General features: G+C 39.3%; 2 protein-coding genes across 3 annotated transcripts; one reads left to right on the top strand and one right to left on the bottom strand.

Moving 5' to 3' along the window:
* The first annotated feature begins 1,664 nt into the window (after positions 1-1,664).
* ergic3 (ERGIC and golgi 3) lies at positions 1,665-25,313 on the top strand. Of its 2 annotated transcripts, XM_028576849.1 has the most exons (14): positions 1,665-1,854; positions 2,629-2,699; positions 5,609-5,696; positions 5,793-5,912; positions 6,354-6,450; positions 7,495-7,660; positions 8,380-8,437; positions 12,393-12,407; positions 14,125-14,156; positions 15,006-15,102; positions 21,450-21,514; positions 21,889-22,025; positions 23,894-23,949; positions 24,106-25,313. In XM_028576849.1, the coding sequence occupies exons 1-14, from the start codon at positions 1,767-1,769 to the stop codon at positions 24,183-24,185; spliced, it is 1,170 nt and encodes a 389-aa protein (XP_028432650.1). In that variant the 5' UTR covers positions 1,665-1,766; the 3' UTR covers positions 24,186-25,313. The 2 variants fall into 2 exon arrangements, with proteins under 2 accessions (XP_028432650.1, XP_028432651.1); XM_028576850.1 differs by lacking the exon at positions 12,393-12,407.
* romo1 (reactive oxygen species modulator 1) lies at positions 16,003-20,608 on the bottom strand. The gene is made up of 3 exons (XM_028576852.1): positions 20,472-20,608; positions 18,551-18,681; positions 16,003-16,250 (listed from the first exon to the last, which is right to left on the bottom strand). Exons 2-3 carry the CDS (start codon positions 18,679-18,681, stop codon positions 16,142-16,144), a joined length of 240 nt encoding a protein of 79 aa, XP_028432653.1. The 5' UTR covers positions 20,472-20,608; the 3' UTR covers positions 16,003-16,141.
* Positions 25,314-26,862: the final 1,549 nt, after the last annotated feature.

Genomic DNA, 26,862 nt, shown 5'->3' with positions numbered 1-26,862 from the left:
CGCGGGGTTGTTGCGTTCTTTTTGTCACAGAATACTACGAGTCGGAGAAAAGATGGATTTTTGTAACATTTTTAGTAACATTTAGGATTCTATTCACCCAGTTATTGACATATTACACACATATATTTCACAGTTTGATACATGAAAATTACGTTTTGATTAACGTCAACATTAGACTACTGCTCTGCTTTCTGCTCAAGACTCGGCTTAAAGCCATTGTTGTCATATAGCAACCGAGCGTCTCTCGCCAATTTCAGCTGCACAAGCTACAAAATAACTAATCAGGCGGTATTTAACTCCTAATAAGACTGTAGCAACATGCCTATAGGTAGCAGTATACAGTGGGATGTGTACAACTTCTTCATTTGGTTACAAGAAAGACAAAAGTGCTTAAAATTGTAGAAAACCACAATGTTTACTACGTGTGATGCACGACGTAGCCATCTTTGAAAGTGAACTCGGGGGTCCTCTGAGTTCAGACGACTTGACGAGTCGTATATGACCTCGGGGGCGTTCTTTTTGCAACTTCCGGTTCGTAACTCTGGAAAACGACTTGTAAATCGACTTCGGTGGACAAAAAGAACGCACCATAAGTTGCGTGATTATGACACAATAGTTAGCCTATCTTTACAAAAACGTCTGCTACGGAGCCATAACATGAGGTACAAGGTAATGGAGCTTTTTATACATTGTCTTGTTTCTTTAGAAATAAACAATGGACAAATAGAGTCTTTAAACGCTTCAGATGTAAAGTTATTCGCTGTCAAAGTGACGTCAAAATGAATGGCAGTCAATGGGATGCTAACGGCAGGTGATGGCTTGTTAGCATCAAAATGTCTCCATAGGAGGTATGCTTAGCGGAGGCTCGCTTACCCCCTTGGTTATAATACTCGCCTAGTTGCTAGCATGGCATACCCTCATACTCTGACTGGCTAGTAGTGCTTGCCTTAATACACAACAACTACTATTTCTAGTCATAGTTCCATTATCTTAAAAGAAAAAACAAAAACAGAAGAATCTTTCTCTCCAACGTACGAAAACATCTCTCGCAAGTAACGAGTAACAAAGATGCTGTGGGAAAATGTATCTGAGAAAAAGTATACATTTTATTTAGGAAAAGTAATGGAGTAAAAGTGAAAGTTTCCAGAAATATAAATAACAAAGTAAAAAGATCCGGGAAAATTCTACTTAGGAACAGTAACATTACAACACTGCAAATAAGAAATGGAAATAAAAAGAGCAATGAAATAAATGCGGCATTATAAAAAAAGTCCTTTGAAATAAATAAATGTGGCATTATAAAATAAAAGTTCTCTGAAATAAATAAAAGTAGTTATTTAAAAATAAAAACCAATTTATTTAATTATTGAACTATATCGACTCATTTATTTATTTATATTTACATTTATTTGCATATTTATTCCCTCTTTTATTTATTTTAGGGTGTATTTCATAGCCATTTAATATTGAATAAAATGGCATTCCACATGGTATTGCTACTAGTTCCACCTCTACCTTCATGATGTTTAATGCAATCTAAATTTACAAGGTTTTGTTTCTCCTTCTTTTATGTTTTGTTGTTGTGTATTTTCAGAAAAAAGAAAAAAGAAAAAAGAAGTCTAAATTACGCGGCCGGCGCTGATTGGTTCAGCAGTGCCCCCTTGCCTTGCGTGTCCCGGAAGTGAAAGCGGAGGACTGATGTGTGTCTGGAGAGCAGGAACCTGTCGGTAACATTTGTGTTTAGCGGTGGTTTTCTGGATTAGAAAATGGACACGTTAAATAAACTGAAACAGTTTGACGCTTATCCCAAAACTCTGGAGGATTTCCGAGTGAAGACGTGGGGAGGAGCGACCGGTGAGAGGCTTTAATTTACCCGGGCAGCAGCAGCCATTCAGACACCCTGGCTGTTAGCTGCTGCGGCTATCAACAAGGAGCTGAAGCATTTCTCCTTTCAGTGATACAATATATAAAACACATGCAGTTACAGTGTTAACATTATCTTTATGACGCTGTGTGAGCCTGGACAGCGGCAGAATTGGCACATTTTACAGTTACAATGAAATAATAGAGCAACATATCAACTAGGCTAGTGATAAAAATGCAAATATATACATAACCAGGAGATATATTTTTACAAGAAACGTTTGTGATATTACAAATTTTCAGATATTTTCCCCTATATTTTCTGTACAGGATAATACCAGTGGTGTTGCATGTTTTAGCCCATTTGCTATAAACCATAAACACTTTACATTAACGGTAACGTTACCGGTGTTCATTTTACAAACCTTGTTGCTGTGGTTTAGTATGGAGTTAAGCCTATATTTAATATAAGATAACACTTACATGTTACAGCAGCACATACACAGGCTAAGAGCTAATAAAGCTAGTGGTGGAAAGTAACTCTTTTTTTGTACTATTTTCACATACTTTACTTGAGTATTTACATTTTCTGCTATTTTCAAATCTAGTGCATGTTTTGTTTTTTCTTGGTTACGATGCATATGATGATTTATTTTTTTAAACCGAAGACATTAGGGATTAGGGATTTTCCTTTTAAACTTTGAACCAGGATTTAAAACAACTCTTCTGATGTCTAACATCCACTCTTCCTCCTTGTCTCTGCAGTGACTATCATCAGCGGTGTCATCATGCTGATCCTGTTTGTCTCTGAGCTGCAGTACTATCTTACTAAAGAGGTCAGTTCATCCACATCCACACCTCATCATTTGAGAAAGAAATTAGGGATGCATCGAATCCAGATTTTTGGGATTCAGCCGAATACGAAACCGAATACCGAATCCTACTCCCATCCTCAGTCCATTAACACAGTAAACACATTAATGAAGTAAACAACGTCCACAGCAGTGTATTTTTCATTTTAACTGTTAAAAAAAAGAAAAGGAAAAAAAGAATGGTAATGGTCATCTGGTTAACACCAGTTTTTAGCTGTGACTGTCCTTCTTTTGCTGTACCTGAAGTTGCTGCATTGTGGCTGCTGTCTGTAGATTCCTTCGTGCACAACTCGTATTCTTTCGGATGTTTCTTACGCAAATGTTTTAACAGCGGCGATGTTGTGTATGGTTTAGGGTCTTTGCCACCACGAGACAAATCGGCATTGCATATTGAACATGTAGCTCAACTTGAATGGCCTTCTTTTAACTGAAAGTACTGCCAAACAACACTTTTTCTGCTCATGAGTTCCATTTTCACTTCCTCACAGCCTACTGCATTGAACGGTCCACCTACGTAAACAAAACCTCCCGTAATCAACGGTGGCGTCATTACGTCGACCAGCGTAGCGCGCGTAGTGCAAGCGTAGGGTTCGGTTTGGTGAAAAAAAAAATTTCTATGGTTCGGCAGAAATCGAACCCCGTCAAAAAGCCCAATATTCGGCGGAAGCCAAATCCTGGATTCGGTGCATCCCTGATAAAAATTTAATTTGACACTTAACACAGACACAATATAACGTGTGCGGCCAAAAGAAGTCTTGCGTGTCGAAAATTTTCATAAAGCGTCATTAATGGAATATTCAAATTACAACCTATAAACTGATGCTATTTTGTCCACTGACTACCACACGGTATCTGCAGGTCTTGAAAAGTCTTTAAAAGCATTGAATTCAGTTTCCTCAAAAAAGCCCTGAAAAGGTATAGTCTTTCATTCAGAAGGCGCTTTACATCTATAAACTAATAGTGGGGTTGCGCACACAGGAGGCCTGTTATGTGGAGCAAACGGCTGCAAACACTGTCACTACTAACCCTGCTAGCCACAGTAACTAGGAAGCTCATTGACTCATGGGCAAATGTGTCATCAATGTTTGCGTAGATTATTTTTTTTAATTGTTTACTCCATCGATCAAGTTTCTGCTGCTTATCTGGGTTCAGGTCACGTAAATATTTATAAATTACTAGGAATTATATATATATATATATATATATATATATATATATATATATATATATATATATATATATGTGTGTGTATATGTATGTGTGTGTATGTATGTGTATATATATATATATATATATATATATATATATGTATGTATGTATATATATATATATATATATATATATATATATATATATATATATATATATATATATATATATATATATATATATATATATATATATATATATATATATATATATATATATATATATATATATATATAGAGAGAGAGAGAGAGAGAGAGAGAGAGAGAGGAAGTGCTGTAAATGCGATAGAAATGTCAATAAGTTCATGTATTTATAAAATAATTCTAGGCCTAATTGTTGTATAATACAATAATTGTATTGTAATTGCGTATATGTGGGAGTAAAGTCTTAAATTGAACTTGGTGAACACTGCAGACACCCTGTACCAGTTAACTCTTTGAACACTGACGGCATTGTGCTGGTTTGACTAAACAATCCCAACTCAGGGTCCACTTCCCAGCTTCCCAAGCTTGAGACCGTATCACACATTCTTCATTAGCACATGGAGTTTGCTCAGTTATCGTGGAGATGCAGATGCTCTTTCTTCAGACTTCTCATCAGGTTTGACTTGAAATTCCCCTTCCTGTCAGACCGGTCGGAGTCACACGAACTTCAATATGCTGAAGGCTAAAAGTTAGGACACAGCTGTGAACGCAACACTAGTCCTTAACATTATGTTTGCATTGCACAGTTTTATATTCATCAGATAATACAACTTTGTGTGTGGAAAATCCATTCTATCCATCTCAATTCAGAGGTTTGAGACTACAAAATGAGTAGCAGCTATTCTAGTTTACAGAAAATAAGGCAAGCTTCATTTTCTGTTGCTTTGGTGCAAAAAATGTCACCAGAGGGGCGATGCATTGTTTTGTCACACATTGTCACATATTTTCAGTTAAATATTCCATGCATCAGTGTCGGACATGTCTGTGTTTTGACCAGGGATGCACAGAATCCAGTATTCGGCTTTGGCCGAATATTGGGCTTTTTGACGGGGTTCGGTTTCTGCCAAACCTTAGAATTTTTTTCCAGCAAACCGAACCCTACGCTTGCGCTACGCTGGTCGACGTAATGACGCCGCCGTTGACTACAGGAAGGTGTTTACGTAGGTGGACCGTTCAATGCAGTACGCTGGGAGAAAGTGAAAATGGAACTCATGAGCAGAAAAAGTGTTGTTTGGCAGTACTTTCAGTTAAAAGAAGGAGATTCAAGTCGAGCTACATGTTCAATTTGCAATGTCAATTTGTCTCGTGGTGGCAAGGACCCTAAACCATACACAACATCGCCACTGTTAAAACATTTCTGTATGAAACATCTGAAAGAATACGAGTTGTGCACGAAGGAATCTCCAGACAGCAGCCACAATGCAGCAACTTCAGGTACAGCAAAAGAAGGACAGTCACAGCTAAAAACTGGTGTTAACCAGACGACAGCTTTGCTAGCCCTACACCGAACAAACAGTGGGCCTCAGATCACCCACGAGCCACAGCCATTCATGTGAGGATGGAAGTAGGATTCGGCGGAATCTTAACCAGTGGATTCGGTGTTCGGCTGAACCCCAAAAATCTGGATTCGGTGCATCCATAGTTTTGACTGAATTAAAATGAACCCCCGCTGTTCCGCAGGTCCACCCTGAGCTGTACGTCGACACGTCGCGAGGGGACAAACTGAAAATCAACATCGACGTCATCTTCCCTCACATGCCCTGCGCCTGTAAGTAGCACCGCTGTTTCCTCGCTGGCTTAGCGACCTGCTAATAATTACACGTTAATTGTACGCCTTTTTTTTTTTTTTTTTTAATACTCTCAGATCTCAGTATAGATGCGATGGATGTGGCCGGTGAGCAGCAGTTGGACGTTGAACACAATCTGTTCAAACAGAGGCTGGACAAAGACCTGAAAGCTGTCACTCTCGAGGCAGAAAAACATGGTAACCTTTAAGTTCCCTCTGAGGTTTGACTAACTAATGATGACTGACAGCTGCTCTTTGCAGGCGTTCAGGCCAAAACAGTGCTCCGTTTTTAAAAGTAAGTAGTTCCACAAGTAGTAGAAATATGATCCAGGAAGGTGAGACATCAATGACATCAAAACACAAATGCACAGAGACAGGCAGCAACTGTTTGCTCCTCTTCCTTTGGTAAACCATGGAGTTTGCACAACGCTGAAAGCTACACACTGCAAGGTAGCCTAACTGGAAAGTTTGGGTGCACATTTTTCCATTTGTCAACACAGTACGCTAACAGATGGCTGCAGAAGTAAAATGAACCAGCCCTTGTTTGTTTTTTTGTTTCTTTTGCCAGAACGTCTGTGTCTGGAATTTTTTTAGAATGAAGGGTTGATCTAGATCATGATTTTGCTTTTTGGTGTGTAGACCTTGGTATGGCTGATGATGGTGAAGTGTTTGACCCCAGTTCACTGGACCCAAACAGATGTGAGAGCTGCTACGGAGCTGAGACTGAAGACCTCAAGTAAGAACCCAACACACACACACACACACACACACACACACACACACACACACACACACACACACACACACACACACACACACACGCGGAGATGGTAATTGCGAGTGGGGGTGGGGGGGTTCAGACAGGGGGTGATGTGTTTATGTTGCGAGTTGTATGTTTTGTTTTAAAAATAAAATAAAAAAAATGTTAATCATAAAAATGAAAAAAAAATGGATGAACTCTGCTAATTTCCCACATCATAGATTTGAAATGGCCAATCAGGATATCTTAGAGGTGGGAGGCTGTGAATTCAGGGGTGCATGCTGGGTGGTTTCTGTCAGTCAAAGCCACCATTGACTGACTGACTGAACTGGGGGAAGTGAACAGTTAGGCCACCGTCATGCACTAGTTCTTTGAGATGGCAATAAGACTGGGCATTTAGCAGATGTCTTTTTGAAGAGAGATAAATATATAAGTATGATTGCAGTGGAGTGAGTACATTTCTAAGATCTCCAATTTTATAAGCAACCAATCGAACGAGTGCAAAAGACACAAAACGGTACCATCACAGAAGAGTGTGATACAGTACAAAATAGAAGAAGAGAAAGAGAAGCACTCCCCTTCCCCTACAATACCAACAACAAACTCACAAAAAAATCTTCTTCATGTAACCCCTAACACTGCAGTCCAGGGAAACCCAAATTAAATCCAGTAGTTCACGATGAGACAGGACATGTCACGTGATTCACTTGCATTTAGCCAAAGACTGTGATTTTGAATTAATAATTTTTTTTCCTATAGTTTAAACCTGATTAAAAAATGTCGTATTTGAAAATTTCATATTAAATAATATGCAATTTAAGTATTTATAAATACACAAAAAAAATCTTCTTCTGTCCAGCAAAATAGAAATTAGAAAATACTAAAAAATACTACTAATTTAATACTTATTTGAAATTAAATTGAATTCAAATACTGCCCATCCCTTCATGTGCATGCACACACAGGCTCTTGTCTTTCTCGGCGTGTTTCTGTATAACCTTGTTATTTGTGTGTGTGCAGATGCTGTAACACCTGTGATGACGTGCGGGAGGCGTACCGGCGGCGAGGCTGGGCGTTCAAAAACGCCAACACCATCGAGCAGTGTAAGAGGGAGGGCTTCACACAGAGGATGCAGGAGCAGAAGAATGAAGGCTGCCAGGTTTATGGCTTCCTGGAAGTCAACAAGGTACTCCAAATCTTATCTGCGAATGATTGTTGGTATCTCAAAAATATATAATTTTTTAACACAGAGCAGCAGCTTTGTTTCTGTCTGGGGGGCATCCCGTGGGTTTGGAAAAATGTTCATGAAAACGTGGAAGATTTGAAAATGTAGTGATATGTAATGCCTTGGCCCACAAGAGGAACTTGACTGTCAATAGTACTTTAGATAAAAGCTGCAAAATTTAAATTTGTGATTTTAGTTTCTAAAACTAGAAATCGACAAATAACAGCCTGGATTTGCTGACCTTGAAGAAAGTGTACCACGCGTTGTTTGTTTGTTTGCAGTGCATGTTAGAAAGTGTTTAATAGTTCCTTAAAAGAAAAAAACTTCACAAGAACAATCGTGACACATGCTGGAACTCTTCCTCAGACTGTCATTGCTTATCACAATGAAATATGTTTCACTGGGAGGAGGAAATCTGACGTTTTGAGATTAAAGTTGAAATATTAAAGGACATTAAAGGAGATGAAGTCATAATATGACAAGAAATAGTTGTAATATTATGAAAATAATGAGATAATTGTATGAAAAAAAGAATATATTGTACGTATTGTATCCCTGACACAGGAAAAGTGACTGCAGTCATAATCATGTTTTTATATGGCCTTTACATATATGGCCCTATATTAATTGGATTTTTTTTTTTTTTATTCATTTACCCTCTCCTCTTCTTTGTGTCTCAGGTGGCAGGAAATTTCCACTTTGCTCCAGGAAAAAGTTTCCAGCAGTCTCATGTCCACGGTAAGACCTGCTGTTCATCCACTCTACTCGAAACACACACACAGAACCATTCAAAGGTTTTTGAACAGCCTGTGTTAGTTTCCTGTGTCAGGCAATATCCAGAGACACTGGATATTTGTTCTTTGATTACACACCAGCACTTTCTACATGTTTCTAACATATACAAGGTGAATACTTTGCCCTTTTTAAAACTACCTTTAAGGAAAACTGCTTTTAGAGACCTGTTTGGATGTAGGACTTTGCAAGTAAGCTCCTAAATTAAACAACTTCAGTCTTTGTTGGAACCTTTTCCTTCTATCGAGAATAAATTTGGCAAAGAGCTGAAGTCGGGCACAGTAGTCCAGGGTAGTCTCACTTTAAATCCAGTTCTGTGTCATGGCAGTGTGGGCAGTGTGTGCAGATGAACAGTGTTCATCTGCTAACACTGTCCACACTAAGATGACACAGAGCTGGCTTAAAATCAGCAAAGTATCCCTTTTTAAGTGACTGTTGAATCTATGTTGTTTTCAACATTTAAAAACACCTTCGGGAAGTTTAAAGTCGGATCAGATTTATTTCTCATTTCACAATCCTAACTAATATTTTCCAAGTTAAGTGTATTTACATTGACTTAACCCCACATTGCTAAAATAAAGGGTTGTTCAGAAATGTTTGACTGCTCACTTTGTGTTTATCAGTTTCTGTTCATTCATCATCCCTCATCATAGATACATACATCCACACCCACCACATCCTTTAACACATCATCCATTAATCACACAATCATTTCTGTACTATTTAATCATTTATGTAATCATTTTTGCACATTTAGACTTTCCAGAAACAATTAGAGATTTTTGAGAGATTTGTGCACTAAAAATGACATAAGCTTTGACAACTTGTCAGTTAGGGCTGGGCAATATATCAATATTATATCGACATATTTTCCTGAATTTGAAGGCTAGATTACAGTAAAGTGATTATCTTTACGTACCAGACTGTTCTAGCTGTTCTTTTATTTTCTTAAGCGTAATTTGTGGTTCTGCGGAGGCTCCACGCAGAGCGTTCTCCGTAGCCTACGTAAGTGGCCTGAGGTTTATACTTGTGCGTTGGTTTGTGCGTCGATCTAACACCAGGGCAGGCATGTGTGTGCGTGGGGAGTACGTGGTAGAGCGAGTGAGAGAGTGACGGTGATTAGCTTCGGAACAAGTAGCGACTCTAGAGTCATAGTGAGAGAAACAAAGGGTCTCCCCTGTGCTTTCTGACCACGGTCCGAAATCTGTAGCAGGAATAGGTAACCCTCTCCTTGATTTTATGTTGTTTATTGAGTAGGAGAACCAAGAAATGAGTAGGCGGAAATTCAACTCTACTAAGCCACAGCCTTAAGTCATTATATCCACATTATTGATTATTATTTATCAAAAATCTCACTGTGTAAATATTTTGTTTTAAGACCCAATTGTCAACCCCACAATATCAATGTATTTGGTCAACACCAGTATTGTATTGTGCGCGCCTGTTCAGCTCTCTGTTGTTTGATGGGTTACTTTATTCTACTAAAGTTTGTGTTGTTGGATACATTTTACATTATACATTATTAACTCACCAGTTGATCCAAATTATGGCAAATATTTTGGAGCAGATGTCTGAGTTGATTTAAGCCCAAGTCCTCAGTGACCAAGTGCGAGTCAAAAGTTACCAAAATCCGGACAAACGCTGCTTAAATACGCAGCAGCAACGCTCCAATTAGTCACTTGTTTTTTCACCGTTTAAGGAATAATGCAACTCATCTTCTGTTTGCTGCATGTTGTACTAGTGACAGGCTTGTGCACAATTCAGAATTGAATTGAGAATGACTCCTAAATTTTACTTCTTGAATTTGAATTGATGTCAAAACAGGATCTACAATTTGAATTGAAGGATGCAGAATTGCAATTCAATAAAAATTCAAAAAAATTCATATACATCATTTAAGTGAAGATTGATTCATTCATTGTTTCTGTTGTGCGACTGTGTGGAATTTCTTTGAATTGCCATGAATTTAATTCCACTTCCTGTCGTTCAAATTCCACTTCCTGTGGGGCGGAGTCAATTCAATTCAAATTCCAATTCATGAATTCAATGGAGGCCAATTCTGAATTTTGCACAAGCCTGACTAGTGTCTTACTGGAAACTCAAAATTAAGTTGGTTGCAAAAGCCTTGGTCTTTGGTTCTGAAAATGTTTAATGTATTCTGCAGGCAAAAAAAAATATTTCTTTCGATCTTTTTTTTTTTTTTCTTTTTACAAAATAATCTTAGCTCAAGGTCCACAAGCTTTTTTTTTTGGAGGTTGAAGCGGCATCTTACTGTCTTCATCAGAGAATGGAGTGTAATTCCGTTTCAAAATAAAATGTAAGAATGCAAAGATGAATACTTTTCTGTGACCTCAATGGGAAGATGAATGCATGTTACATTATGACATCACATTCTTTTTTTTTTTTTTTTTTTTTTTTTTTTTTTTTTTTTTTTTACACAGTGCAGTAGAGTTTGACTGACACACTGTGTCTAAAGCTGATGCCAGGGTTAGAGTTATCTGATTGCTATCTGATTCATGCAATATCCTCTTTAGTGTAAATTTGACAATTTGAATTTGAGGTCAGTGTTTGTATCCAGGTTTGTTTTCCTGTCGGTAGGGAAAAAGCCTCAGAAACATATTTTAGCTGTGAAGGGGCGTTCATTTTTGACTACACTGAAACCAAACTGATGATATCATTTTGCAGAAGCTGACGAATAAAATCGGTTTCTTTATTGTGTCTGCTCTGACTGGCAGATTATTTTGTCAACTCAAAAGACATTATCACCTGATGCATCAGAAAACACTTGATTATGTGTTAGACTAACTCTACAAAGCAACATTTCCCTTCCATTGTTCTCCTTTCCTCTGCATTTGTCTACATTTTTATTTCCTTCATTTGTTTCTTCCTTTGACTGTGTTTGCCGACATTTGCTCTGCCATCACTGTGTCCCTTTTGGTGAACTGTCCTGTTTTGCCTGCCTGCTAAAAGTTTCCATCGTCTGCACTCTGCACATTTAACCAGAGAAGGAAATGAACAGTCGCCAGCCGTCACATGCTCAAATAAATCTTCTCTTAACAGCCACTTCAGCAGGAGAAGTGCCACAATAATCTGGACCAAACATTAGTTGGCTACTAAAATGGAGAACATGGCCACTAAATTTGATTATTCTTCAGGGGCCCAAGCATCAATTGGAAATAAATCTGTATTGTTGTCTGAGCTGCACTCCCCACTGCTAGTTTCCTACCCTGAACACCACAGCATCTCCTCCTCTGATCTGGCTCTGCGACGTGAGCTAAATTACTCTGGTTGAATGTGCGTCATTCATTTAGTTTGGTGTTCTATTTGAATGCTTAGCAGCAGAAACAAGAGACAAGAATCACTTGTGCTAAGGATTTGACTTTAAATGAGGCTGCGGCAGAAATAAATCGGCCTCACCCTCATTCTGGTCCCAAACTCCCTTTTAGTCCGGACTGACCTTAAAGTGTTTAATGCTGTGTCATGTGTTTGGGGCTGCACGTTCACCCTGACAGAAGTTATAAAAAAAAAAAAAAAGTTATATTTTTTTTTTAAAGCTTATTTTCTTTGGCTCTGGAAAAAAAGAGAGAAAATCCTCTCCAATTCCCATTCTGCTGTTATGTTTAATCTCGAGCTTGTAAATCAATTTGTATATTGGAGTTGAGCTTTTAATACTTTGAAACCAACCAAATCCCCAGCACAAAAACCTGAGGTAAGTTTTAAAAGCTGTGTCCTCATGCGCCAATAACATATCAGATTTGTAAAAAGATATGGAGCATACAAAATATAACAATGTTTTGTCAGTGTTGTGCAGCCCCTACTGGCACCCTTCCTACACATTAATATACCATGGTTTGTTGTCTACCTGCATCATCATAGTGACTCTTCTCTCTTCTTTCTGCAGTGCACGCTGTGGAAAGTAAGTCCATCTTTATTTGCAGTTTTGTTTAAAATCTTACAAATACCTAAAACCGGCCTCATTCCTGTACAGTAAGCTGTTTATTGATATATGGGAAAGTATTGCAAATATACCATTTTGTAATATGAAGGGGAAAAAAAATGACTTGGTTTACATTTTTTTAAATTTAAGTACTGGATGAAACTCGCTATACAATATAGAATCCAGTTTACAAGTCAGATGCATTTGGGTGTCTGGAGTCCCTACCAACCCACAAACTGTGAAATAAGACAATCCAGTATGTTGTTTTTGTGGGCTGCCTAGATCAGAAAACATAAAATTCAAAAAGCCATTGAGATTTGGCTCCCCTTCCTATGTCACATGTAGGCTCATTAAAATACCACACACACACGCACACACACACACACACACACACACACACACCCTTTGCAAAAGTGTGCCATACTTTTCTCGCAAGCCAATCAGAGCAGACTGGGCTTTTCAGGATGAGGGCTTAAAGTGACAGGCACTAAAATTGAGCATTTCAGACTAAGGTGGGGGGGGGGGGGGGACACTGTCTGTTCAGACAGACAGTTTCTCGAACATTAAAGCATGTAAACCTTAAAGCATGTATTATGTTCTAGTAGAAACCCAAAATACAAGTACTGGTATGAACCTAAAAATGAGCATTTGTCTACTTTTTTTTAAATATAAAAAATATTACAGTAGTTAGTATCCCACATATGGCTAAATACATACTAATTCTCAATACACACTACACATAAAATAAGTAAATATACCTAAATATTGGAATATCAGCATATGATTGGGCAAAGGAATAATCTTCTCAAAGGGCTGAAGAAAGCCGACTCTTTCCAGTTAGAAATAATGGCGATGTTGAAGATCGACTTTTCTCCTCCAGCAGGCGTCCTGAGCTTGAACCTTTGATGGTGTCAGTCCTAGTTTTTTTTTTTTTTTTTTTTTGGCAAACAAATCGACCGTGCTTCAGTTGGGAGCCTCGTTTACTCTCCATCCTCTTTACAGACTCAAGTTTTATCTTGACGAGACTGAAAATGTCCTTTGTGCGAAGAAACTGTGCTATTGTGTATTTGCAGTACTTTCCAACATGTTAACAAACACCTGTAAAGTTGAGTGTAAATATTCCAACCTCTTCAGCAGACCTGTGGATGGGCACAGCGATCACGTTAGACATAGTCAGTCTGACATTAAATCTGATCTTTCCAGTTTTTTTTTGATTTTTACAAACCTATTAGAATATGTAAGTCTGGTCAGGTTTGTGCAGTGTGAAGCTGCAGCCAATCAGATTTTAGGTACAGGGAGAAGGGAAAACTTCACAACCGCCACCCGCTCCTTAAAAGGTCATTCCGAATTAGCGATAACCAGTTAAGTGAAAGATGTCTCAAACCATATACTACATGAAAGTTTATAATTAGAAGGCACATTTGAGGGAGGCCAAAGGTCCGAGCCTCAGCACCCTGAGACCAGATGGGGACGTGCAGCTACTCACTCTGATATCACCGGTTGTGTTACCGTTGGCTTCAGCTTTATTTGCTGCCTTTACATCTATAAACTAATCAGACTGACCAGCTGAATCAATGGGCAGTAATCAGTCACAAACTAACCAATAACTCCCATTCACACTCCTCCTTTTCTTTAATGTGTATTTGAAGTATTGGTAATTAACAAATTAAGTGATGTGCTTTGTTTGCGTTTGCAGTTCACGACCTACAGAGTTTCGGCTTAGACAACGTAAGTTACTCAATTGATGACGTTTTCTTTCATGTTTTAAAGTTTCTGCAACTACTTCGTACTTTGTATATATTAATTTGTATAACTTTAGAAAAATCATGACCAAAACGCCAAACCAAGTTGATAGTAATATTCTAAATTGTCCATAGTAATACTATATACAGTGCTTCCTTTAGGATTTTTTTTTTAGCAGTGCCAAATGTTTTACATATGAAACGGAACTTACACTTTGCTGCAACACAAACACATATTTATTCACCTCTATTCACACACAATGAGGTATATTTTCAGTTTATTCAGTGTATTTTTTTTGAGGAACTATAGGGCACTTAATATCTACAGCAGGTGATGTTTTTGGTGGAGCTGTTGGTTTAATAGTCGACTCGAACGTTTTGACAATAAACTCCCTCAACACAACAGTATGTGGAGTTAAACTGGACGGGCCCAATAACCTCTGAATAGTTCTACTTGTTAAATTGCAATGTGAGCGGCAGCCAACGAGAGGGCAGGATCATTTAAAAGGCAACCACAACTACATTTTTTTGTACAGCCCTATTTCTGATACCGTGGTGGCAGACATTTTGGTGGGCCGCCACTACAAAATCAACATAAAGGAAACACTGTATATAAACCGTTCACGACACCCTTGATTAATGATATTAGGAAATGGCTTTTGAGGCGACAAACTGTTAAATCAAATTTTGTGTTTGAAGTTCTGATACTATGATCGGTCACAAAAACAAAAAGCTGGGAATGAAGACATTTTTGTAGAAAAACCTGCTTGCTTGCTAATTACTCTGAAAGGTTGTTAAAGTCTTGCTGGCTTCTGATCTTTCTGTCATCCTTCAGATAAACATGACCCATCTGATAAAACACCTGTCGTTTGGTAAAGACTACCCCGGCCTCGTTAACCCTCTGGACGAGACGGACGTCACAGCGCCACAAGGTCAGTATTTCACACTTTTCCTGTTTTCAATATGATGCCGGCAGGAATAACACTATAAGCATCAGTAACACTTAACATTTAGGGCCCTATTTTAACGATCTAAGTGCACAGCGTGAAGCGCCTGGCGCAGGTGCGTTTAGGGCGTGTTCAAATCCACTTTTGCTAGTTTGACGGCGGAAAAAAAGTGTCCGTGCGCCAGGTTCAAAAGGGTTGTACTTAGTGTCTTCATTAATTCATAGATGTGTATTTTGGGCGCAACATGCTATAAACCAATCATTGTCATCTCCCATTCCCTTTAAAAGCCAGGCGAGTTTGTACCTTGGCGCATTGCTATTATGATGGCGAATTTGCACCGTAATATTTTTATTTGTAATCATGTGTGTGTAACAAGCATAGTGTGCGGCATAGTACAGGCCTCAGCAACCTTAGGCACGTGTGCCACCATTGGCAATCCACATGCCAAATGACCTCCTTCACAGCCATTGGCAGGAGCACAGCTTATTTGGGATATTTTACATTTTAAATGTATTATTTAGGATGATTTCCCCAATCCACATCATGTGAAGACCTGCCCTATTCTGCCTCTGACTGGCTAGTACTTGTTGCCTTCTTCACAGAATGCCGCAAGACGGAAAAAAAAAAATAACGCTGCCTGAGCGGGCTCTGTAGGTGATGGCAGATGTAATGTTGATATTGCACACTGATTTAACAAGAACATTTTAAAAATGGCAGTTGATATTAAAAAGGTTGCCAACCCCTGCATAGGATAGATACTTTACAAAGTGCTCTGCGTCTGCAGGTGGAATTTTCCTTTGGTGGAATTAAATTAGCTGTTCTGCGTCCGTCGCTCCGGGCAGGACATTGGCAGCCTCAGAAAGTGTAACACATCCACTCGGAGAACCATTTGTCATCTGAACTTTATTGACAAAACTAGACTGTTGGTTGAGAATGTGACGGCATTGAGCAGACAGAGAGCTGTACGTGTAGTCACTGGAAAAGTCCCATAGCTGTATAGTTGTGTGGAGGAGGTTGTTCCTCCTCAGCAGCGGATGCCCATACCGATGGACATGAAGGTGCCGAACGTCCCCCCGCTCTGCATCATGGTCTTCCCCACTCCTCCCATCAGCTCCCTGCCACGCATTCCAATCCTTGAGACAGAAGAGACAGTTTGATTTTATTAGGTATCAACCAGGGTGGGAAATTAGCACCCGCCCCCAGCCAAGGGCGGGTACTTTTTCAAAGTGGCAGGTGACTTTGCATTGTATACCAGCCACAGTGGCGGGTGGATTGTAAAACATTCCTTGTAACGCATTGGACAGCTTTTGTCAAAGAATGCTGTTGCTAAGTCACAATGCTTATAGGAGTCACGTTATGTTATTGCTAATGAATCCCCAAAATTTCTGGATTTTGCTGCTTCATAATAAAAACATTCAAATGCCAAAATAACGGAGGACTTGTATTGTAAAGAACTTATAGGAAATGAAGCAGTTCACAGCCGGGGCTTTGACCACGCATATTTCCATCAACTCCAGACTTTTGCCAAGTAGTTTTCAGCGCTAGTCTGTGACACAATGTAGCTGATCTGAGGTGCAAAAAACAAAATGAAAATGATCGGTTAAAAAAAATGTGGCGACATATCCCCGGTGTTAAGGGCCCTCTGCGGAGTCGGCAGTAGCTATGACTGTACAAACTGTTAAAGGTAGAGTGGAGGGTTTTCCCGAATTTTAGAAAAGAATCGCCCTATGTACTTTTTGAAAAAATGCACATGCGCAACACTGCCTGCTCCCGAGAGGGAACGCCTATTAAACGTGTGCACGAGAGTGCACTGTTTACAAGTTTCTGTCGGCGTGGCTCATACAAGCCTACTTTCCAAAAGATTTGCACTTTCACAAATTGAGATGTTTACCGTGTGTGCGCGGTGCGTGACTTGTGCCAGGGCTAGCATCGCTAATCATAGCTTACATCAACTTTTACTAGCAGTGATTTTAAATGGATTTCTCCAAATAGCATGCCAAACTTTACCTGTGGAGTAGAAACTTCACGACTGAGGCATCAGTGGGAAGCCCAACCTGTGCTTTTAGCGCACGCCAGCGTGTGAAATATTCTCCCAAAAGCTTCAATGCTTCAATGAATGGCTGAAACCGTAGCTCAAACTCACCACACATATACACCTGAAAGCTAGGGACGTGCACGTACAACGGCCTTACGTAAACATATCACCAGAATGATTGACAACTAGGAGGACCAATAGTCTTGATGATCCACCCGGAAAAAGAAAATCCTCCACTATACCTTTAAGGGCGAAGTAAAGAAAAATAGAAGGTACTTTTGGAACAAGTGGCGCATTGACAAAACAAACAGCGAAAGATCGTGCAAAACATTTCAGATTGTCCTGCCTCTACCTGTATTAAACTTCAATGTACGCTGTAATGATTTTTCAGTAGCTGAAAGCTGCAAAATCCTGGAGGGACCGTTTAATGCTGAGTATTAAAGTAATATTTTTTCTGTTCATTAAACATGTAGGCCTACAATTACTGTAGATTATGATTGACCAAACACAATTTAACCATGGTCTCGCAGGATTTTTTTCACATCACTTTTTATTTGCCTATATTAATAAAATATGTATTAATAATAAAAAAAGAATGTATTGAAGCAATTCAAAATATGCTAGTGCACTTTTTATAAATTTGAATTCCGGAAAAGTGGCTGGTAAAATTAACTTTTTGGCCCATCAGCCAGTGTCTGGTGGGCAATAAAGTTAAATTTCCCACCATGGTGTCAACTGAAATGTTTCATGCCGTTTTTTGCTTCACTTCATTAATCAGGCTGACGTGTTCACGTTAGCCTGTTTTCCTACAAAGCTTGATTGGCCCAGTTTGTTTTAAATCAGGGGAACAGCACAACAACAGACCTATTTTAGTTGCTGATAAAATATCTGTGCTGTGGACAGTGAGTTAGAGGGCTGGTCAATTATTTCAACCTTTAAGTTACTCTGCAGATCCTTTTGTTCTATCACCAAATCAAGTACTCCTCCAATTAACCCTCTGTTAATATATATAAAATAAAAAAAAAAATTAAAAACAGTTATCACAAATAGCTATAACTAATAATGCAATTTACCTTTTCCACCGTTTGCAGTGTGTCATTTAACATTGTTTATAGACATTACTCAATTGTACAGAACACACACAAGACGACTACTTGATGATGCCATTTAGGATATTTGGTAGGTCTTAGGAAACAGACAGGTACTCCTGAAGGAATCGGAACCCCTGAACCACACCAGGTCTTAAAAAACGGAGGGAAAGTTCACATGATTCTGCTCCTTGACTATAACCGCTGGTCTTAATAGACACCAAGTCCACATTTTCAAATCCCCCCACGTACACAGTTGCCGTTTCTTTAAGAAACCAATAGTTTGGGTGCACACCTAGTGCAGGGTTACCTGAGACAGGAGAAAGTGCCAAACATGGCACCAGCCGCCATTCCGACTGCAAACCCCATCATGAAGCCCATCTTGACCCGGTCAAAACAGCTGGGTTGGGTCTGGCCATATGGACCTACAGCCACTGGCATCTGGAGAGGAAAGATGGCAAGAAGACAGGCTAGAGATGGATGGATTGGTAGATTGATAGGTTGGGTTGGATTGGATTGTATAGGATAGATGACAACAACATACTCTGATAGTATCAGATACTGAGCCGGTCTGCCCAGCCATGTGATTGAATTATTAATGCCATGGCTTCATCACCACAAGACAAAGAAATGCCTCACCCAATTAGTAATTCATGTTTCTTCAGGAGTATATTTGTTTTTTAAGTTTGTATGGGAGTATGTTCTCCTAAAGCACCCGCAATAGGTTAGCCTATACCTTTTCCAGATGCTTTTATTTCCTTAGTGTATTTCAGTGAATTAACCACACACACTCAAATCAAGCATTCTTTTTAGTAACCTTATGAGTAGGCCTACTGACTTTTTGGGAGTATACTTTTTCTGTGCCACCGTGCACATATTACATAGTCCAAACCTCCTTAGAATTAATAAGGATTTCGACACTAATGCTTTCAATACACTGTTCAAGAAATTCATATTTTAGTGTTTGACCTATGTATCTATCTTGCTACTAGTCAGTTATTTTACTACCTAACCAGTCTTGAATGCTTACCAAGCTGAAAGTCCTAACTAGCACGCCGATTTATGGGATTTTAGCGTATTCACCGTATCCCCCAGAGATGTAGATAGATAAGTCCATACATACCCTTCTCATCTCCATGCGTGTCATAACTGTCTGACGCACCCACCGCTAGCCTCGCTTAGCACAGATGCTGGAGGTCACCGGTTCCATCTAGCCTACTGCTCCCAATAAGTGACACAGTAACGCCTACATGTTCCTGTTTATATGTTGTGATTTGTATGGTCACAGCGTGTACAAATAGCAAGGTCACATCACATGAGACACAGCCATCTTCTAACCGTATACAAACTGGGAGCTATATTCTCAGAAGGCGAAGCACTGCTACTTGGAACTCCAGGTGAACGATCTGCTCCTCACCACGGGGCTTCTAAGGTGATGCGAGCAAATCACTGCGCTCAAGTAGCAGTGTTTCGCCTTCTGAGAATTATTATTGTCTTCTAACCGTATAGCTACATACTGGAAACTATATAGTTCATAGTATGTATACGGTTAGAAGATGGCTGTGTCTCATGTGACCTTGTTATTTTTAAACTCTAGGACTATACAAATCCCAACATGTAAACAGGAAAATGTTGGCGTTATTTTGTCACTTATTCTTGGGAGTAGTAGGCTACATGGAGCCGGTTACCTCCAGGATCTGTGCTAAGCGAGGCTAGCGGTGGGTGCGTTAGACCAGAGTTACGACATGCATGGAGATGAGAAGCGTAAGTATGGACTTATCTAGCTAACTCTGGGGGATACGGTGAATAAGCTCAAAGTCCCAATAAGTCGGCGCGTTCCTTTTAACTAAAGACATGTGGTAACGTTAGTTAAGCTGCTGGTTAATGATTACGTTTTGTTGTTAAGCCTGTAACTTTAGGTTTATCAGTGGTAACGACGTTATTGCATTAACGTTAGCGAGCTGTCTTGGGTTTTCATTTGCAGACGGAATAACCAGCGGCTTGTTCAGATGCAATCTTTAAACGGGAACCATAAAATACGATGGGGACTATCAAATTCACACTATATTCCAACAGACCGGTTTATTTCGTTTACGGTCTATGGGTTTAATGCACGTTAACTAACGGGCTAATGTCGCCTGTGGCCTTGACAGATAAACACGGCACGTTTACACCGACATGTGTCTTTCTGATCAACACCTTCTGGAAGATTCGTCGGAAATCGACCTTACCTTGAACTATGTGTTTAAAATAAGCTGGGTTTTTGCGGTTCCTAACTGGAGGATTGTCGTAGTTTGAAGCACAGCTGCGTTTAAATGCCTTTCTAGCAGACCTCCATAACCGGATAGAGGAAGGAGAGAAGGACGGAGGAGACAGATAAAGAGGGGATATAAGATGTAGGACAAAAAGAAACAGCGCCAACCTGTGGTTGAGTTTATTACTGCTATTATTTAGATTTTAGATTTTAAGTATTTACTGCATTCAAGAGTCAGTGGTGGAAAAAGTACTCCCATCCTTTGTAACAGTAGAAATACATAGTATGACATATTGCACGCTGTTATATTATCATAGAATATTATATTCTGTTTTTATCCCGAAGAGCATTCTAATGTTGTCGTTTGTCAATTTTGACCAAAGATGTAGATATTTAGATATATTAGTATAGTACCGCATCATCATGTGAGCAGATATGTGTCTTTAATGTAAAAAGTAACTATAGCTGTCAAATGAGTAAATGTAGTAGAAGTATAAAGTAGCAGAAAATGGAAACTCTGTACTTACTCAAGTAAAGTACAAGTATGTCAAAATTGTACTTAAGTACAGTAATTGAGTTAATGTACTCAGTTATTTTCTACCACTGACTTTCTTAGCCCACTTTTCAAAATCCAACATATGTACGTAGAGTATGTAGAGTAGAATAAACTAGAGTAGAATATACTGCAAGTTGCTTTATGCTGTTTTTAACACACTTCCCTACTGTAATAATCCTCATATTCCAAATGATCTTACTTAACATGCAACTTCTTACATTCTGGTCTGATAATTGTTTGCTCTGTAATGTTTTCAATGTCTCATTGGTTTTCTTATTTCCTGCTATTTTATCTTGCCCTACCGTTTGGTCATAATCTCTGATGTATCAATCATGTTAATCTCAAGTGTCCTCTGTGTGTATTTTAGTTTTAACAAGGATGTCCTTTCTCTCCCCACAGCATCGATGATGTACCAGTATTTTGTGAAAATTGTTCCTACCATCTACGTGAAAACTGATGGCGAGGTGAGTTAATTTGACATTTGTTCCCTAAAATTCCTCTTCCATTCCAAGCCTTATCAAACCAACAAAAGGAACTAGATTGGTTAGCTCAGACATGTTAAAGCGACACATCAAGAAAGAAAAAGTGTTGCATTTAATTGTTTTATGAAAGGTTGGTGCTGTACAGAACATTTTTGTATCCTTTTCTTTTCATAACATTATCTTTGGTAGGTTCCTTAACACTGCAAAAAAAACATGTTGTTCGCCATTAACATTCATTTTTCTTTTTGAATGTGTTTGTCTTACCCCATCTAATGTAATGATTAATTTAATTTACCGTGCTACATTTAACCTCATCATCCTAAAACCGTGTTTTGTTGTCATTTTGTGTTTTGCAGGTGGTAAAAACAAACCAGTTCTCGGTCACCAGGCACGAGAAAGTGGCCAACGGGCTAATAGGAGACCAGGGGCTGCCGGGCGTCTTTGTTTTATATGAGCTGTCACCCATGATGGTTAAATTCACAGAGAAACAAAGGTAGGAGACAGTGCTGTCAGTTGCAGCACTTATAAATTTTATTTCCCTCTCATTTAAAGGTCTAGTGTGTAACATTTGTAGTTGTCCATTATCAAAGTCTGTGTTACCAGTTCACAAACTTGTCCTTTTTCATGAATATTTACCACCACCATCAATTCCAAGTATTCCTTTTGGCTTGAAATTTTACATTTGCGTTCGCGTGAACTGGGGGTAGACGCTCCATATTCATGCGCCATCTTGAAATACGTTAGCCGGTAAGGGACATACAGGACATACTGCTCCGCCTTTCGCGTTTTCGCTGTCACATGACAAACTCACAGGTGCTGCTAATGCTGCTAATGAGTTTGGCAAGTTTGAAGAAGGAAACATGGAGGACCGCACATATTCAAAATCCATATTTCAGGAACAGGAGTCTTCTTCGCTCAGAAAAAGAAAATTGAGAAGAGCAAGAAACCGGCGTCATCCTAAAATTTGAGTGAACATTGGAGCTGCCTTCCAAAGATGGAAAGACCTGATGAAGGAAAAGGGGATCGAAAGAGACGCCGAACGGCTACCCTAGCTGTAATCCGTACTTTGAACTGCGTGGCGAGAGAGAGTTTATTACGATTTATAATCATAAACGCTAGATGGGAGAAATTCCTACACATTGGACCTTTTAAAATTTCCTTTGACTTCGCTGATGTCTCGTTCACACAAACTGATTCAAAATTGGCGAAGTGTCTCTCGACTGTTATGAGTCTTAAGCTTTTAGCCGTGTTGAACTTTTAGCATGTAGATCACGTACCAAGTGCCAATTGGACAGCTGGTGTTGACACTATACTGGCACCAGACCCTGATGCTTTTTCAACTCGTGCACAGATAATGGCTCCCAGCTTAGTAAATGAACATACATTATTCAACAACCTCATTCTGTAAGACCTATATGATCCTACCATCATGATAGGATTCCACTGAGAGGGAATACACAATGTCGAACTATCAACCAGCTCTAATTGCAAATGCATGTTATGCAGCTGTGCTTTGTTTGAACTCTCACAATACATTTTTACAAACTAGTAGGCGAGATAGACTGATAAATTGTATCTTGGTCACAAGTCTAAGGGATCTGTTTTAAAGATTATTGATACCTCCACAAAGGAGGTAATGATTTCAGCTGGGTTTGTTTGGTGGTTTTGTCTGTCTTGTCAGCAGATTCTCATGAAACTTGGTGAAAGGGTGTAGCATTGGCCAAGGAAAACCCATTTATATTTTGGAGTGTACCCAAATCACGGGGAGCATACACAAATCTTTTTTTCCACTTTCTTTAACAATATAAAATAGGGCATTTGTGCTGCATTCATGTGGTGTCTGAATAATCAGATAAACAAGTTCCTGACTGGGAAAATTCACACTGCACCTTGGTCTGCACTCTCCAAGTGTTCTTCTGGTTTATGTTTTTTGTTGATGTTTAAATAATAATAAAAAAAAAATAAATTACTATTAACATGATTCAAGTCATGGAGGTTTTTCCCATTCAGTGTAATGGTTCAACTGGATGAAAAGTAAGGTGTATTTTAGGTTTGAATACCTCACTGAGTGTCTGTTTGCTTTTATTGCTTTCAGTGTCTTAAATGTATGGTCATAACTAGCTTTAGTCAAGATTTTGGAACAAACCGATGGCAAATTAATAAATGCAAGTATTGTATTTAGAAGGCTAATTTAAAGGGGAAATGGTTTTAAGGGACATTTAAAGGCAAAATCATAGTACAAGAAGTCAATTTAAATGCCACATATTTAATAAGGAAGCACAGTTATGACAATAAAAGAAGAATGTGAGCTTCTTTTCACCTTATTGTTGAGTCAATATCCTCTCTTTTTTTTCTGTTCAGATCATTCACACACTTCCTAACAGGAGTTTGTGCCATTATTGGAGGTGTATTTACAGGTCAGTCCCTCCATGTGATCACGTCATTTGACGCTATATGTTACCTGATAATATACAGACTAAGACTAAAATGTGTATATGAATAGGAATTTTAAATGAAGTGGATGAAACCTGACTCTCTTTTTCTTCTGTTTCCTGTCTGCTGGACTCCTTCAGTGGCCGGTCTGATCGACTCGTTCATCTATCACTCAGCTCGGGTCATCCAGAAGAAGATAGAGCTGGGCAAGGCTTCCTAACGGCGCCCCCACCCCCCACTGGCCTCCACGGTGCAAAACAGACCAAGACACGGACACAGAAAGAAGAGACGGACAGACGGACAGACAGACAGACAGACCGACAGACGGCCAGAGGGAGAAGTTTTGAAACCGAATCAAGTAGTTTTTTTTTTTTTTTTTTTTTTTTCTCCTGTCAGATTGAGTGAGAAATACAGAGAGAGAGACAGAGAGGTTTTAAATTAGCCACGTTTTTAATTCCTTTGTCTCTCTTTTCATTCTGGAAAAGCACAGGAGAGGAACTTGCGGTCCTTTTTGAATTTTGCTCTCTGTTAAATTAAATGCCAACAGGACAGAGTCAGAATCAGACATCGACGGGCGACGTTTAGTGATTGAACTCGAGCAGAAAGGAGGAGGCCTCATCTGCCTCCAGAAGCTTCTTCCTGGAAAAAAGGGGACTTCCTTCCCTCGCTCCTGTTAGTTAACGTCCTGCTTCAGCGCCGCTCACCACTCAGATCGCTACATTGGATGTTCGTGAGACGATCTGTGGTCGATCCTTTGTTCCAGAGGGGTGAGGGTGAGAGGGCTCGGAGACTTTTTAAAGGAATACGTCACCCACCATTTTCACTTTTCTTATCGGTTTCTCATCCCTTGCAACATGGTCTGCTTGAGGAAACAATGTTTGTACTCCCATTTCTTTTAACAGAATCAAAGACAGACCTAGATAATGTTTTCTCATGAGTACAAGAAAGTTATTGTGTGATCTCAATGTAATACATTTATTGAGATCAGAAAATTCTTGTTTTGGTCCTAGGATTCAAGGATAAATCTGGTGATATTTTGTCCACAAATCCCATGAAAAGACCAAATCCAACTATGAACTGTTACCAATAACAATTATTGTGTGTGTACGCAAAGCCTAATATATCTTCTTCCTCTGTGCCATAGAGCTTAATTGTTGTCCAAATACTATTAAAAACACATCAGTGAGCAACACTGTTGCACTGGGTGACATGTTTCTTCATCACCACCATGAACACACACACACAGTAGTCTATTTTGTCTCAATCCCACGTACACCGTCCTGCTGCCACATGTACTCACTAGAGCACCGAATGTGTATTAGTCCGCTGCTGAAAATAGTCCCCAACAAATGCACTATTTATTCCTGTTTAATGTTTGCTAAAAGCTACAGTGACCAGCTGTTTTGGGGAAAAAAAATCTCGAGCCTTTTTCTTTAAGATCAGTCTTCAGTAGGAACCAATGGGCTTGGGTCTGAGAGCCACAGACAGGTTAGGGATATCCGAAAGTAATGAGAGACAGACTGACACATGGTTGGTTTTGGACTTTTCATGGGATTTGTTGACAATAAAGAAAAACAATATTGCCTGCCTTCTCCGTTTAAGTTGTCTCCACAGTCTTTTTATGTATGTTTTTTAGACATTAGTCAGGAATTTGGGGTTTAGAGTAATAATCACGAAAATTTTCATTTAAATAAATGTCTGTTAAGTCACTATCGCCGAATGAGGTAACACGATGGTGATTGAGCAATAGTACGGGTGTCAAACAGTGGAATTGCAACTCCCAGCCCGTTACGTGATGCCCTTTGGCCCCAAAATACTTTTTCCCAAACGTCTGTAAATCAGTGGATACATATTTTTTTAACGTCGCAGCCTAAATCAGAATTTGATACATTCAGTCCGATAACATTTGGAAAGTCTAGAAGAGACGCGCGATTAAATCATCGATGCCCATTCAAGTGAATGTGAGAACGGAACCATCCGGTACTCCCATCGGACCAAGTTGTGAGTAGCTGATCGGAAACCTTGTGGCTGACGTGTTCCCTTAAAGACTTTCTGTACAAAGCCTATTTGAGATAAGCGGAGTTTCTTTTGAAACGGCTCAAAAAACCCGACACGCACTATACAGGCAGATTTCTGTCCTCACTTAAATTAAAACCACTGTTTGTAGGATTTTGTAAGTTTGTTAAAAAATGCCTGCTCATCTCTGCCGCTGTGTTGGGGTGGACATTAATCCATCCTGATAATCGGACTGAATTTTGTTCACTTGATTATTCAGTCTGGCGTCATGACATTAATGGACCTTATTTCACAGCAGACATGTTGACTTGTCATAGTAGGAAAAGCACAGCTGAAATTGATAACCTTAACGATGGCTCAATTCCATCAAGTGTCCCAGTGAGCTATTTCAGTGAGTCAGCATGAACAATAGCCATTGTTAAGGTTATTAATTTCAGCTGTGCTTTTCAGCAGAGGCTGACTCACTAAGTGGAACGCAGCCATCACTGATGGTTTTGAATACACCTGTGCTTTTCCTGCTATGACATGTCAACGTGTCTGCTGTGAAAAAGGTCTATGATACAAGTCTAGCTGGTCAACCCAAACTGTGGACTGACTTCCACTCCATGCAGACTGTTGGGTGACACCTGCGTCCAACTGGGTGAACCCTTGTGTTGACTTCGGGTCACATTGACCCGTTTTCAATTTTTGTTTTATATCACAAAATATGGGACGTAGAAATAAGCGCTGAAAATGTGTAGAAGAAAAATTTAACTATTTAAAACATTTTAAATATAACATTTTTAAACAATTTTTCAAGGTTGACGGGAAGACAACGCAAGGGTTAAACTGACTTCAGCTTGGCGTTTGACTTGCAGTTCAGCAGCGGATTGTGTGACTAA

This window comes from Perca flavescens, chromosome 4 (genome assembly GCF_004354835.1).
Source record: "Perca flavescens isolate YP-PL-M2 chromosome 4, PFLA_1.0, whole genome shotgun sequence".
Taxonomy (NCBI): Eukaryota; Metazoa; Chordata; class Actinopteri; order Perciformes; family Percidae; genus Perca; species Perca flavescens.
This window is presented reverse-complemented; position numbering and strand designations above follow the sequence as displayed.

What these genes read in the sequence shown, in the direction of transcription:
- ergic3 (XM_028576849.1), top strand. Translation starts at nt 1,767, where the DNA reads ATGGACACGTTAAATAAACTGAAACAGTTTGACGCTTATCCCAAAACT. An exon ending in AGTACTATCTTACTAAAGAG is followed by an intron (nt 2,700 to 5,608) that starts GTCAGTTCATCC and finishes GCTGTTCCGCAG; the next exon opens with GTCCACCCTGAGCTGTACGT. An exon ending in GCTGAGACTGAAGACCTCAA is followed by an intron (nt 6,451 to 7,494) that starts GTAAGAACCCAA and finishes GTGTGTGTGCAG; the next exon opens with ATGCTGTAACACCTGTGATG.
- romo1 (XM_028576852.1), bottom strand. Translation starts at nt 18,681, where the DNA reads ATGCCAGTGGCTGTAGGTCCATATGGCCAGACCCAACCCAGCTGTTTT. An exon ending in GGCACTTTCTCCTGTCTCAG is followed by an intron (nt 16,251 to 18,550) that starts GTAACCCTGCAC and finishes TTCTGTCTCAAG; the next exon opens with GATTGGAATGCGTGGCAGGG.